Genomic DNA, 14,033 nt, shown 5'->3' on the forward strand with positions numbered 1-14,033 from the left:
AATTCCAACGTTTTTGACCTCATGTTTAGCAAATGGGGCAGCGTGGCGGTGCTGTGATTTGCATTGCTGCCTCACTGTCCATCTGCTATCTGCAGGGAGTTTGTATGTTCTCCCTATGTCCGCATGGGGTTTCCTACAGAGGCCCCAGTTTCCTCCCATAGTCCACAAACCTACTGGTTTATTGGCTTCTGGGAAAATTGACGCGAGGTGTGAATGTGTGTGCCTGTGTCTTTCTGCCCTGCGATGGACTGGTGTCCCCTCCCGGGTATATCCTGCCCTGTAACTGTTGCTTGCCAGGGTTAGGCTGTGGCTCCCTTGTTACCCTGAATCAGAAGACGTGCTCAGAAAATGGATGGATGGGTTCAGCACATTGTGTCCTAGACTCAGTTTTTGAACTCTTCAGGATGCTACCATTGACGTTACTGTGGCTGGACTTATTAGCCTTACGTTGGCCACACATTAATAGTTTTGATTTATATCGATTGCCCTGCTTGTAATTGTTGATTAACCTTGTAAACTGCTTTTGTCTGTGAATTCTTAAATAATCAATAGAATCTGTTTACAGAGACATAGCTTTTACTTTCACAGAGTATGGTGGAGCATACAGAACACAGTATAGAAAGAACAACTGCGTTCCATACATTTTTACACCTTATTTAAGGAATATTTACTTGTAGTCTGAATTTTCTGTGATTTGGAGTTATGTGACCTTTACCATTCATTTCGCTTTTGTCCTGTAGCTTATTCTCTCAGTTACAGTGGAGCACATTGTCTGCTGTTTGATGTACAAATTAATCATTTAAGATTAAATGCAAGATTAATGCGATAAGCTTTGTACTGTATATTTGGTATCGTGTTCTCAGAAATCATGAATACTAATTTAATGACAACCAGCCCAGCAGAGATTGCTTTTTTTTTTTACTGCAGCACAATAAAGAAATTCAAGGAGATTATGTAATGAAGTCTACGTAGCTGCCTTGAGAGGTCACCTGCATTGTCATAAGGCAGTCAGGACAGAGACTGGTGCAGTGCTTTGTGATACTGTGGAGGATGAAGTTGGTATTGTGTTGTTCTTGTGAGCCGAATGCTGAAGAGTCTCACAAATGCATCACACTAGAGATCTGTCTTTGTTCATGGCACAGCTGGCCAAGGCAAGGCTCAGAATTTTTTTTTTATCCCCTGATTCATTTCCCAGTCACATGCTCAAAAAAAAGGCATGCTATTGTGGTTTAATGTAAGGTGTAGCAGATACACCTCAGTAACAATAGACAAGAGTGTATTGTACACAGGCAGCTGTGTGACAAAGGAGTGTGTCAAAGATTGTGTTTCTCCTTGAGGTATTTGAATAGGTGTCACCACAAAAAAATCAAATTGCCTTTTCTCTTTATGAGAATTGTGTACTCTTTAGTGCTGCTTGCTAGATTGCTGATCTCACATTTGCTCGCTAGAATTTGTTTTCCTGAAACAGGGGTGTCAGCAGTACCTGAGAGAACTTTCTTTGCAGAAGCAATGCCATTCCCTCAGAGGTGAATGATATCATCACCAGCTTGCTTGCATGTACTATTGAAACATACTTTTATTAATGTTTCCCGAAAAAAGAAATCTGCTGGAGGATGATGAATCAGTTAGTGTATCTAAAAAAATGATGTCATTATCCAGTCCCAGTTTTTTTGGAGCTTAACAAACACTGTGAAAAGAAGATGTCATATACCAAATTCGTAAAACAAAAATGCCCCAGCCCCTATTTTGAATGCATGAAATGTGGTGTTTACTACAGCTCTACCATCCATCAGGATGAGTACTTGAGGTAGGAGAACTGTAAATTGAAAAAAAAAGAGCGTTATTATATCTGGTTCAGCCTGCTGTTTTTTGCTGCCTTCGTTTTTTTGTTTAATACTGTACTGCATCCCCGCCTCCACAACAGCTCATGCAGAAAAAACAAGCTTGGCTCCGGTGTATTTTAACGAGGCTGAGATATTTACAGTAGCAGTGGAATAACAAGGACGGGAAAAAAAGGGGAGTAAAGCTTAACAGAATGTTGTTGCTGTAAGTGCTCTCTCTCCGTGTTTCCGTCTCTTTCTCTCTCTCTCTTTCTCTCAAGGGACTGGGCTGAGTGATGGGCTTTTTAACGTCACTGCAAGCAGATATATGGGTGCAGCTCAGCTTTACTGCAGCATGATGCAGTTGTGTATAATTCAGCATGTTGTGCTTGGAGACAGGCTGTGAGAGGAAGGGGCAGACCACAGTGCACACACACACTGTATTCATTTGGGGAGGGGGGTGGGGGTTATCTAAATAGCAGAGAGAGACAGAACCTGTGAAATTCCTGCAACAGCAGAAAAAAAAACCCACCACCACCACCAACAACAACAACAGCATATCAGCCATTCACCGGTGCCTTTCTCAGTGTGGAATCCGAGCTAGTGCCTGAGTATCTGTCAGAGCAGGTTTGTGAAATCATCCCGCGCAGCTCAGCTCCTTCTCTGATTGCTGCGGCCGAGCTGCTGGCATGCAGTGAACTTGTCAGTTCTGATCCACTTCAAGGAGCGGACCTAACACCCCGTTATCCTGCCGGGGCGCGGAACCGTGAACAAGAGCATGCTTGGAGATGGAGGACCTCCTGACCAGCCCAGGCCACAGACAAATTACATTGCTTATTAAGAGCCTGCATTAAGAGGATTGGTTCCTCGCCCGAGCTGGCGCGAGATATTTAAAGGGGAGCACATCGCTGCTGCTGCAGGAGGGTACTGACCGCCAGGGGACCAGTACAGGGGCTACCTCTTCCCTTCCTGATCCTCTCATCAGTCAGCAGTGACACCAGCACAGACGTGCCCACGCTACCTGCCTCTCGCACCGCTGGAGGAGCACAGAAGCGTCTTTGTATGCTGCAGACATGGCCAGCCAGCAAGATTCAGGCTTCTTTGAAATCAGCATCAAATCCCTGCTAAAATCCTGGAGCACTAGTGAGTAAACTGCAAGGCTCTTCAGTTCATGGGTGGCTTTGCTTTTCGTTTTTCATTTTAACATTAGCACTAAGGAAAAAAAAAACATTACTGTGTATGTTTTAAAATAAAGGAATTGATGACCACTGCATGAGATCATTAAATTGAAATTTTTTTTTTGCTTCCGGCTGCTTCTACCACATCCGAATGTCATAGATGTAAATAGCTCTTATTACGTGCAAAGACTGAGTAATGGGATTAGACTAAATTCGGCTTGATTACATACAGAGCACTCTGCGTAGCTGACCCTTGTGTAATACCCTGGTCCAGAATCCAGTATTTCCTTTTCTGATGTTATCAGGATTAACATAGAGGGCAAAATAATCATAATAACATGAAAGTTAGGTGGAGAGCTGCATGGCAGGTATGATTTCTTAAGTGCACACTGTGTAGGTGTTTGGGAATTATTTCCTGTTGGAAGACGATTGTTTTGTTTACATTTCTGTGACCTAGTGATCGTCATTGAAAATGGTGGTTTTACCTAACGAGAAGGGCAAGGAAGAAGATCTTTTTAGCTATGGATGTGTTGAAACAACTATCTGTTTCACTGTCATTCTGTCTTTTTCCATGTGTTTATTCATTCTATGCACAAATGTATATTGCATGCCTAAAATTCATTCTCATATATATACAGTATATTTTACTATTTTATTGATGACTCATTTAGAAACTAAATTTAACGTGTTTTATGCATTGTCAATGAATGATAGAACTTAATTTTAATAGCTTCTATTTAACTTACTGCAATCTGAAGACACATGCTGACGTTCAAAGAATTGTTGCAGTGCTAAAATGACAGTCTGTTGTTATGATAAAGGGAAGCACGCAGTATACAGTAGTGCTTCTTGTGTATTTTCTGAACATTCACGTAGAGAACTAGAACAAATCTGTTGCTTACCATCTCTAGGAATATTTCAATTATCCATTTTCACCTTGAACTGAGATGATCTTCATTCATATTTCCCAAAGGACTCAGCCTATTGAGTGATTGGATTTCTCTTTTCTGAAGCGCTTTGATGACAGTTTTCCTCACAGCCCATAGGCTCAGTGGGTGAGCTGCACAGAAAGATTAGTGTTTGTGTTTTCACCTCTCTCCCAGACAAAGGTTTAAAGTGGAATAATAGCCAAGTGCATTATGCAACACAATAGAATTAGGAATTAGTGAAGGATTTTTTTTTTTAAATGAGGCACCTTTTCCTTTTAATATTGTTCTGTGTTTTATTCTTGTATTATCAGTACTGAAAATTACATGTTGTCGAACAAATGTAGCCATCCGCATCCTCACATGACATATGAAAATTGTCTGGAATGACATTAATGGTTATTTGAAAGATCTTAAAACATTGATTGCCAGAACAGATGTGCAGTTTGGTTAGATCTGTATCATTAGACTCTTATGTTAGGACAAATACAGAAACTTGTGCAGTATGAATCGCAAACCTGGTTGGAGCACTGTGATTAAGATGTTGATTTGATCAGTGGTTTGTAATGCTTTTAGATTTTTAACTGGTTTTCACATCATGCAGGTGCACTAACACCTCACGACTTAATGCCAAGTGCCATTAAGATCAAAATCTCAGTGCATCACTCAGCAACGAAATACTGTACCTGGAATAGCTCTTTCACCTTTTCGTGTACTGAGGCTGTTGATCTTAATCTCCAGATTCTATTGTGCTTGGTTCTTTCCCTGCCTGCGCCACCTCCAACTGGAAATTCAAACCCATGTGATTGTTTTTTCTTAAGACATACAGTTCCAGTCTGTTCTGTGCAGCAGTGTTAATGACTTCAGAAGTCCTGAAAACAGAGCCAGCCAATTCAGTAGTGATCCTCCCATAAACTTATACAAACAATTTATTCAGCTGAGAACATCTGGCTGTAGGCTCAAACAGTACTTCAGCTTGTGTTTTGGGTTCCACCAGATTTCCACAAAGCAGCTTATTAAAATTGTGAAGGCTTATACTACTAAATGACTGAGAGGATAAAAATATCCCTTGAAAGCTGCCCCTCTATCATAAATCTTTTTTTAACTTCTTTTCCTATAGATGTGGAACATAACAGAGTGAAGAGATTTCTAAAAGGTTAAGGTATAGACAAGAATATGTTACTTTCCTTTTTGAACAGTAATAAGAAATATATTTACAGCCTTTTAACGGGGGGTTACACCCCTTCTTGTAATAATTGTAAATAAATGCAGTTTGAGTTTGGCAGCTCATGTCGTCTTTACTGATTAATTGTTTCTTACCAGGTTAAAATACAGTATATATGAAATACGGGTACATCCTTAATTTTGTCTGTGTTTTTCTTTGACCTTAATTTCCCTTGCTTAAGAATGCATGTAACTTATCTTTATCCCTTGTGAAATGTGGAATAAACAAAGAAACCCAGTAAAATATGTTAAAATCTGTGTGTTAAAACAGGTGAACACTCAAATTCCACCTTGTCTCTTGTTTAGTATTGAGCAGGACGTTGTTGTTTTCCCAGGTTGGTGTCATCTGTGGATGGGGGAAGACATAGACCACAAGATGTACAGGGTGTTATTCCTACAATATTGTCCTCTAGGGAGCAGCACAGTATTCACAGGCCTTTAAGAGGGTGATGATGTAATGTTCCTTGCGACTGAGCAAACCTCTTGTTTCCAGTGTCACATGTGGTTTCTCAGTATAATCCAGTGCCTAGTGCTGAAAGCGAGCCTGTTAGCCATGCTGTCTTCTTGACACCTACAGTCTTTGTAAACAGCTTCTCAGCTTCATTCTCACAGCAATTTGGAGTGGGTTGAGGGATGGGACAGGGAGTTGTTTCAGACATTATCACGCTGTTTATTTCTGGCAGGATTCTCGGTCCTGACATAGATTCTTTTTCGCAAAAAACCTTGGAGGAGATAGACCTGAAACTTGCTGTTAGAGTAAATGCTTCCTCTCAAAATATTGATCTGAATAAACGAAAGAAAGAAATTTAAGTATATATTCTCATGCTTAGACATGTCTTGTTTGAAACACTAAAGCAGGTCTCTGTGATTCACTACCTGGGGCGTAGTAATTACTATTTAGCTCTTGATTATTTTAGGTTATTTTTATGTAGTAGTATGTAAGTAGTATATAAGTAGAACAGGGAGTCATTGTAATAAAAAATAAGCAGGATGCTTCACAGTCCATAGATTTTAACACCATTTCAAGCCCTCATTTAATTAAACAAATGATTATTTTTCAGCTATTTTTAAGAGTTTCATGTGCAGTATCATCTGAATGATCTTAACATTTTGAAAGATGTAAAAAATGTACCTAGAACAGATCTCACGATAATAGTTGATGCCTGAAAGCTGAATTCTAGCCAAAGGCAAATCATATTCAGTACTTTGAAAAATCTTTTAATAGTCTGAGCATTCTAATTGGAATGCAAACTAAAGGGAGTGAAATAAGATTTTCCTTTGATATGTGAAATAGGTGGCAAATAATCTTTTTTGGGTTATCAGGGCATCAAGCTCTTCTTTTGCGATTACAGTCACGTTTTCTGTATGGACAAGAGTGTAATGTTTTAGTGTTCTGGGATCAAAGCATACAGTGAGGCTCTATCTTTCACTTCTGTCCTGCTTTCCCCACTCTTTTTGTTCTTAAGCAATTTTGAGGTAGAATTCAAGTTTGTGTCTAGTCAGTATTTTAACACCATGTTAAACTTGTTTTGAAAAATTCACCATTGTCCAAACACAGTGTACCTACAGTACTGATGTGTTCAGATTACTTGCTCATTTGTCCGGATTCTAACAAGGCAGAAGTGAGCGTGCATCACCATTTCTGTCATTCCTCACCGAAGGACTCAGGAATGTAAAGAATGCATGGAAATTACAGAATGTGTCACTTGTTTTATCGGAGCATCATTAATTGGGCCATTTTGAGGGATGTAAATGCGTAATTAAGTTCCAAGAGACAGAGCACATGTGCATAGTCATCCAGAATCACGTACTGTGCGATTTTTTTCAGACTTTTGTGTCTACAGTGCCAGTCATGGGAAGGAAGCAGATTTTATTGAGTTCTCAAATGGAAATGTTATTATACTGTAGCTGTTCTGTACCTGCCCACAGAACCATATTCATTTATTATTTAATAGTTTCTTGAATTTCTATAGAACTTTTCATCCCAAAGGATCTGAAAGCACTTTACATAGACAGTAGGAAGGAGAAACACTTCATCCACAACTGAAGTGCAGCACTTGCACAGGCGATGTGAGGCTGTCATTATGTGCCAGCAGCCCCACGACGCAGAAACACTGGTTTCACAAGCATCCTCACCAATGAAATGAAGGGGAAATTTAGGAAGGTAAGATTGTACAAACCCAAAGTACAATTTATGAGGACACTACTATTTTGAAAAGCATCATGGGATCTTGTACAGTGTAGTGATCAGGACCTTTTCTTGAATTAATACCAACTAATGATGATGATGGTTATTATTATTTTTATTATTCCGTTTCATATCACATAAATTAATTTAAATTAAATTAATACAATAAATAATTTTTCTTTGAGATTAAAAAGATTTAAAGGCCCCTCAAGATCTTTTGAACCACAACTAATTTTGTACAGCCACAACTGGCTTGTGCAGCTTTTCTGAAAGTAAGTTTTAGAGTTAAAAAAATTGTTTTTTTTATTTTATACAAATATTTGCTTTTCTGAATGCTTTTGAAAATAATTGGCTGTGCTGTGAAGGATGTGAAGGATTTTTTGAAATTGCTAAACCAGTGATTGATTAGTTGAATAATTCTGTAGTGTTCTGTCTTGCGCCTTACTTTCTTGGCCTCCAAAACTAACTCATAGAAACCTCCACAACTCACACCCTGGCAGTCCTGTTGCTTATGTTTCTTAAGTATCAGAAAAGCCACTAAGGAGACGAGTCCATTCTGCCCCTCATGCTCATTTAGTTCTGTTTCTCTGCTGTCCCATAGCCAGTACCGGTGGCTGTCCTCAATGGCTGCCTGAATTTTTTTCCACACACCTTGGGGTCAAGCCTTGTAGTCCATGAGTGCTTGACACTCACACACACCACTTTCACCCTGGGGATTCCCCAGCGAGCTGCACCACGTGTGCCAGGATGACATCAACGGCTTCAAAGCCGACAAAGCAGCCATTGTGCCGCTGGTTTTACTGGTGACAGACCTCCTGGGGTGTGCAGACTTCTTGAACCTCCCTTGGAAAAGGACAGTTTAGAGAGATCTAACCTTCGTGTCTTTGGGAAGTAGGAGGAAGCCCCTGGAAAAACATACTGGCCCCGCAGTCAGGTGCCCCAAGCTAGAACTGAACCCTGAGTCATGCTGCAGTGTAGCCTGACATTTCCTAACTCCTGTGCCTGGCTTTTCATTTCCGCGGTGCTCTTCGTGCTGTGCTTTGTGCTATTAAACCCCTAGACTGTACACAGTAGGACAGGGAGAGAATCAGTTTAAATATCTGCTTGGAATTGAAAATTAATGAAGACTTCTAAACATACAAGACCTTCAGTGAAAGTAAAGCTGTCCAGCATGTGACTTGATAGACCTGGCTTGTATTCAGCTGCGGCTTGTTCTTTCACGAAGTAAGCTTTTCATATGCATGAGAAAAAAACAAATAGCATCTCTTCTTGTCTTGAAATCATTATTTTTCTTGAAATCCATGGAGGGATTGTTCTGCCTATAAATATTACTCTCAGTTACTCAGATCAGTATCCAATTTTTAAAAGGATATCGAGAGATAGAATACTATAAAAGCTGCTTCTTAAACCATACAGAATTTGACTTCCCCATCACTGTGGTTAATTAAGGCTGCGCTCATCTTTAATTTGAATTTTACAGGCGTGTCCCTTGTTGATGGCAGCTAATCCTTAAAGAGCTTGGAACTGGGGAGACCTAGTCCTGCAGGGTTTATATCAAGGCAAACAATCTTTGTTTTGACCATTCGGACAAACACTGCAGATAATTAACTGGTTACTCAGGTTAAATTAAATTCAGACTGTTCTACTGCACAGATGTTTAACAAAAAACAATTGACAAAAATCCATAAATTCTAGAAATAATTGTGTCTAATGTACTCTGGTCTTTAAAAATAAGTTTAGATTTTATTAACTTATATGTAGTTAAAAATATCGAAACCATTATGCCTCTGTTGACACCTTATTTTAATGTTACATAGTGATGTGACAAAAATACAATAACAAGCAAAAATCAAGGGATACAGCTTTAATAAAATATGATAAGGCAACGCAGAATAAGCACAACTTTATTTTGTGATTATTAGGAAACAGGCTGAATTCCTCATTAGCCATTTGAAGTCCAATAGTTCCACATTAAATTGTGAAACTATTCTCAATAAAAAGAAAAGGCTTTATGGGTGCTACTGCTATGAAAAAGAGGAAATGTTTTAAAGGCTGAAGTCATTTGTAATAAATATAAAGCAACTTTCTCAGTAGCCTCTAAAGATTTCTTTCCTTTTCCTTTTTAGTACTACCCAACCAGAAGTAGATAAAAGAGCAGGGCTCTTCAAAGCTCACTTTACAGTATGTTTGAGCATAAGTCTTTTCAAGTTGCCTGGTTTGCACGTGAAAACATTCTGAAAAGTTCTGAAGTTTTTTTGGTGAGCAGTTGAAACTTTTGTTGCAACAAAAGGCCACTTTGTTGACTCATACTGTAACATTGTGCAGGTTCACAAAAACAAACACAAAAAGAGGTGTGAAGTTCCATGCCTTTGAAATTAAACAGGGCAAAGAGATGAGCACAGCAGGGGAACTAAATGAATTGTGGTTGTACCTGAGTTTACTTTTGAGTCCAGTACACAGTGAAGAATATCTTCAGATGGTTTTGGCACAAATCTTCCTGATCCACAGAAGAAATACAGTACTCCTGCTTTATACCGCAATCACAGCATGAACTATTGTTATGGTACAGTACAAGGCAGAAGTAATAATTTTGGCTGTTATGCTGATGGGAGCTGTGATTAGCATTTCTGGACCCTAAACTCAGGCTTATCGCCCAGGTTTCTCCAGGTTACTCCAGTAAAATACTCAGCGGTTTAAAAGAGTACAAATGTAAGTCTTTGTTTATACAGTAAATATGTCAGTTGATTAATAATATCAGTATCCTCGCTTACGTTTCATGGTGAAATACCCACCTGTACCTAGCCTGTAATATTTGAGAGACAGTTTTGTATTCCTGTTTTTTCCTTCTGAGAACCTCTAATTACAGATGAATGCTGCAAACATGTTTTATTCCCTGTCAAAAGGTTATTCTCTAAGTGAATTCTAGTGTTCAGTTGTGTATTTTCATTCAGAAATGTGGCAGCAAAGCTAGTTTGATTAGTGTTTAAATGTCAAAATGCTGTTTAAAGCATATCGTCAGAGCTCATATACTGTACCGAAGTATATACAGTACCATTCCCTCCCCACTTCATTTTTTTCTCAGGTTTTCAGATTTTTTTTTCTTTTGGTATTAGAGTCCAGGGAACATGTTCAGCTTTCAGGACCAGGTTTAAACAAGGTTTTCTGTGAAGGTGCTGAATAATGGCTTGGTGTCCCTGTGGAAAACCCTTGTAGCCCTTGTGCTGTGGAGGCTGAGCAAGGCGTTTGGCTGAGGGTTTTCACACTGTAATAGTGTGCCTCATGCTTGGGGTGCTCAGAGTGGTTGGGCTAATCTGTCAGTATAGTGTGTACTTGTGGATAAATATAGTAACGTAACTATGCCAGTGTGCATGTTGTACCTCGTCACACTGTGGTGCCTCAGCTAAAAATTCTTCCCTGACCTTCACTCTTGGAAGACATAGGCTGATCACAAGGCAAAGTGAGCTACGGCACCAGCCTGTTACTTTAACAGAGGTTTGCATTGGCCGTGCTTATACAAGAATGCTCAGAGCTTTCTTGCTAAGATACAAATGGATTTCCTAAAGAAAAGGCTAACGGCAATTGAGGAGGAAGACCGTATGGAACAGTAGTGCTTGGGACTTATTGGATACTGTATCAAATGGAGGTTACTGCAGCCTGTTGGAGCAAGGCCAGTGTTATCAGCTTTATAAAAGGGCTGGGTAGGTACAGAGCTTGTGTTCTACACTCATCTCCCTCCTAACTGAGTGAGGGAGTTCACACTTTGGGGATTCCACAGAGGTTATATTGCAATATACTGTACTGTGGGGAACAGCTCTGTCTGCGCTCATTTGCTACAAATTTTGGTTAAATTCTGTAGAACAGCCCACGATGTTCTCATGTATTGCAGTGTGTTTATTTTGCAAGGATGGTATTTTTGGAATTCCCTGGTCTGTTTTCTGTTGTGGAGAGTCAAATGTGAAATAAGCCAGTTTATTTTTAGATTAGTTTCTGGTATTGTTTCCAGCGTAGGCGTTAAATTAAGAAATTATAGTAGTATGAGGAACATAAATTAACTCAGAAGGTTTTCTGCATATTTGACATTCACACAATGATGAGTTAAATGCAGTGCTGATTCAATGTTCTATTTTCTACATTTTTAAGAACTTTGAAAGGACCAGACTTCATTTGTGAAAGTTCCTCATCTACAACATATGATTTAAGATCAAATAAATTATTGTTTTCCTGTCTCACACAGAAATAAGAACAGCAAATTAAAAGATTAAATTAAATCAATTTATAAGCCAAATTAAAAACAATAAGGTCTAGATATTTATTAGTAAACTGTCTAGGTACTTTAATGTGTCTGATGCTTTTAAACTACACTGAGTACCATTAAAAATAAAATGGTGTTTGGTCTAATACTTATTTGTGGTGCTTTAAAGCCCCTAAGTTTATGTAAGGTTGGTTGTTTGTGTTACTAAAGTAGCTTTTATTTATAACTACAGTAAAAGTAGACAAAATGTGTGAATAACAAGCAAGAGCAAGGTTAATTTTATTTTCTTTGTAATGAGTTCAGATTTCTGGTTAAAAAATCTGTATGTTTGTTATGTAGGTCTAGTTTGTTCAGATTTTGCGGAATTACACTTGGGATCTTTTAAGTCCATTTTTTACACACTGTAAATCATTGTTTACTGCCTTTCTTCGGCAGCGCCAAGGTGAATTCAGATGCGGAAAGTGAAAAGAGTTAACAGCCAAACCTTTGCAGGACTCGAACAAGTGCTTCATTTAGAAGACTTGAGCACATTTCTTCGCAGCGGACGTTTGCTGCTACTTCTCATCCACTGAGTTTTACAAACTGTTGCAGCTATAACAAAATAAAGTTTATGCTGTACCTAGTGGCTTCTCAGAAACCAGAATTAATTCATTTTCTCATCCTGCAGGTCACTCTGAAAAGGATGGGTGTAGACAATACAATAATTCCCTGATCCTTGAGGGCTGTAGTCCATTGTTTGTACAGATATTGTAAAATATAAGAACGGTTACTAACAAGAGGAAGCCACTCAGCCCATTGAGCCCATTTGCTTAGCAGCTTAAAGATAGTTAGCATTAGTACATTAGAATAGTAGTTATTCGTTTAAAATTTCAGCTTCATCATAGGCAAGGTTTTAAATTAGTGCAGGTAACCGGGTGATTTTTTTCCACTGTGTTATTAAAGGCATGTAAGTAATAAACTAGAACTCTTTCTCGTTGTCAGTGTCAGTAATTATATATGGAAATTGGTGAGGTTGTAGAAAGTCAGGAGATTAGCTGAACCAGAACGAGCGTGATATGACAAGTCATCCTAAACCCTTGGAATCACTCACCTGCACAATGGGAGCCGCTGGTATCACTAGGGAAATGAAGACTTATTATTTGTCCCGAAGGTGATGATGTCACCTTCACTGCTGTCACAGAGGATTACAGTGGAAGGGCCATTAGCTGCCAGTGACAAAGCATAGGCAGGTCTAATAGAGGAATTCTTCTTGTTATAAGCAGACATGCTATTCCTCATTTTGTAGAATAAGAATGACCAAATTTTAGATTTAACACCACAGCACAGTGAAGTGTTGGATGTAAATACATCCAGAAGACTGTAATCCTACTTTTAAAACATACTGCAAAATAATCACAGCTTTTGAGGTTCTGTGATCCAGTGTGCTGTAAGTTGGGATTCGTTGCTGAGAAGTGGGTCTGATTGCCTTGGTCTCCAATGCTGCAAGTCCTATGGTTAACACAAAAGCCGTTTTCAGTGAACCAGATGTAAATTTGTAGCTTGTGTTGTTAGTTTTGTTTGTGTGAAATAAAAGCAAGTGCTAATCTGATAAATAAATTAAGAAAACTTGACTATTTTTCCTCTTTTCTGAACTTTCTAGGTTATAGCATTGTCTTATTTTTCTGATTTTGGTTGTCAGATTTTATTACTATTATTACATTTTTTTTACGTTGCAGAAATCAGTCCCATAGTATCATTTCGTCATTTTCAGTAGAAAATAGAAACCAGTGGTAAAGTTGTAAGTTTGTTTTTCACTGCGACCCTTTACACTATAAAGTGATAAATGGTTTGTTCTCGTCCATTTTTTAGGCTGCCTGGTTTGAATTCATATGATTGAGTATTGAACTAAAAAAGTGTTGAAGTTCGGCTTTGCACAGTGCGAAAACACACAAGCAGAGGTGCCAAAGGGAACGTAGAAATCTAGCACTTGATTCACTTTTGCTTGGAGAGGGATTTATTCATATGCATAAGTGAAGATCCATCAGTTCAACTGTAAACGCACATGTAATTAGCTTTTAAAAATTCCAAATTGTTAGTCACTCCACAACTTAAAAGAATATATTTTATCATACGCTCTTAACATATAAATGTTATTTATATCTTGTTTTATGTTTCAGACATTTAATTTAAGTTATTATACTGTATTTTTAAGCATCGAAGCACTGCATGGGTGGTATAGATTTCAGTGTCAGTATCTTATTTTATACCATAAACATTTAAAATTTATATTTATATTTATTGTGGAGCTGTTTTAGCTTATTCTGTATTTTTAAACATTAGACAAATTTAAAATGGCCAATAACCATTTCAAGCTTTCAAAAATAGCTTAAGAGTATCTGTAGATATGTTCAATTTCTATTTTTGTAACTGTAAGTAAAATACAAAAATTGTACCTTTTTGGCATGG

At 38.4% G+C, this 14,033-nt stretch overlaps 1 protein-coding gene across 10 annotated transcripts in view; it reads left to right on the plus strand.

Moving 5' to 3' along the window:
* Nucleotides 1-14,033, plus strand: part of LOC148658349 (protein furry homolog) — a 112,704-nt gene that overhangs the window by 20,952 nt on the left and 77,719 nt on the right. The window contains exon 1 of one of the 10 annotated variants that reach the window (XM_088639411.1): nt 2,326-2,963. The exons of 6 other annotated variants lie outside the window; for them this stretch is intronic. In XM_088639411.1, the coding sequence (XP_088495537.1) occupies nt 2,894-2,963 (70 nt within the window). In that variant the 5' untranslated portion in view covers nt 2,326-2,893. Of the gene's footprint in view, nt 1-2,325; nt 2,964-10,758; nt 11,035-14,033 lie in introns of those variants that run through there. 3 more of the 10 variants (XM_088639412.1, XM_088639416.1, XM_088639413.1) reach the window with 3 other exon arrangements.

This window comes from Lepisosteus platostomus, chromosome 7 (genome assembly GCF_059453375.1).
Source record: "Lepisosteus platostomus isolate fLepPlt1 chromosome 7, fLepPlt1.hap1, whole genome shotgun sequence".
Classification (NCBI taxonomy): Eukaryota; Metazoa; Chordata; class Actinopteri; order Semionotiformes; family Lepisosteidae; genus Lepisosteus; species Lepisosteus platostomus.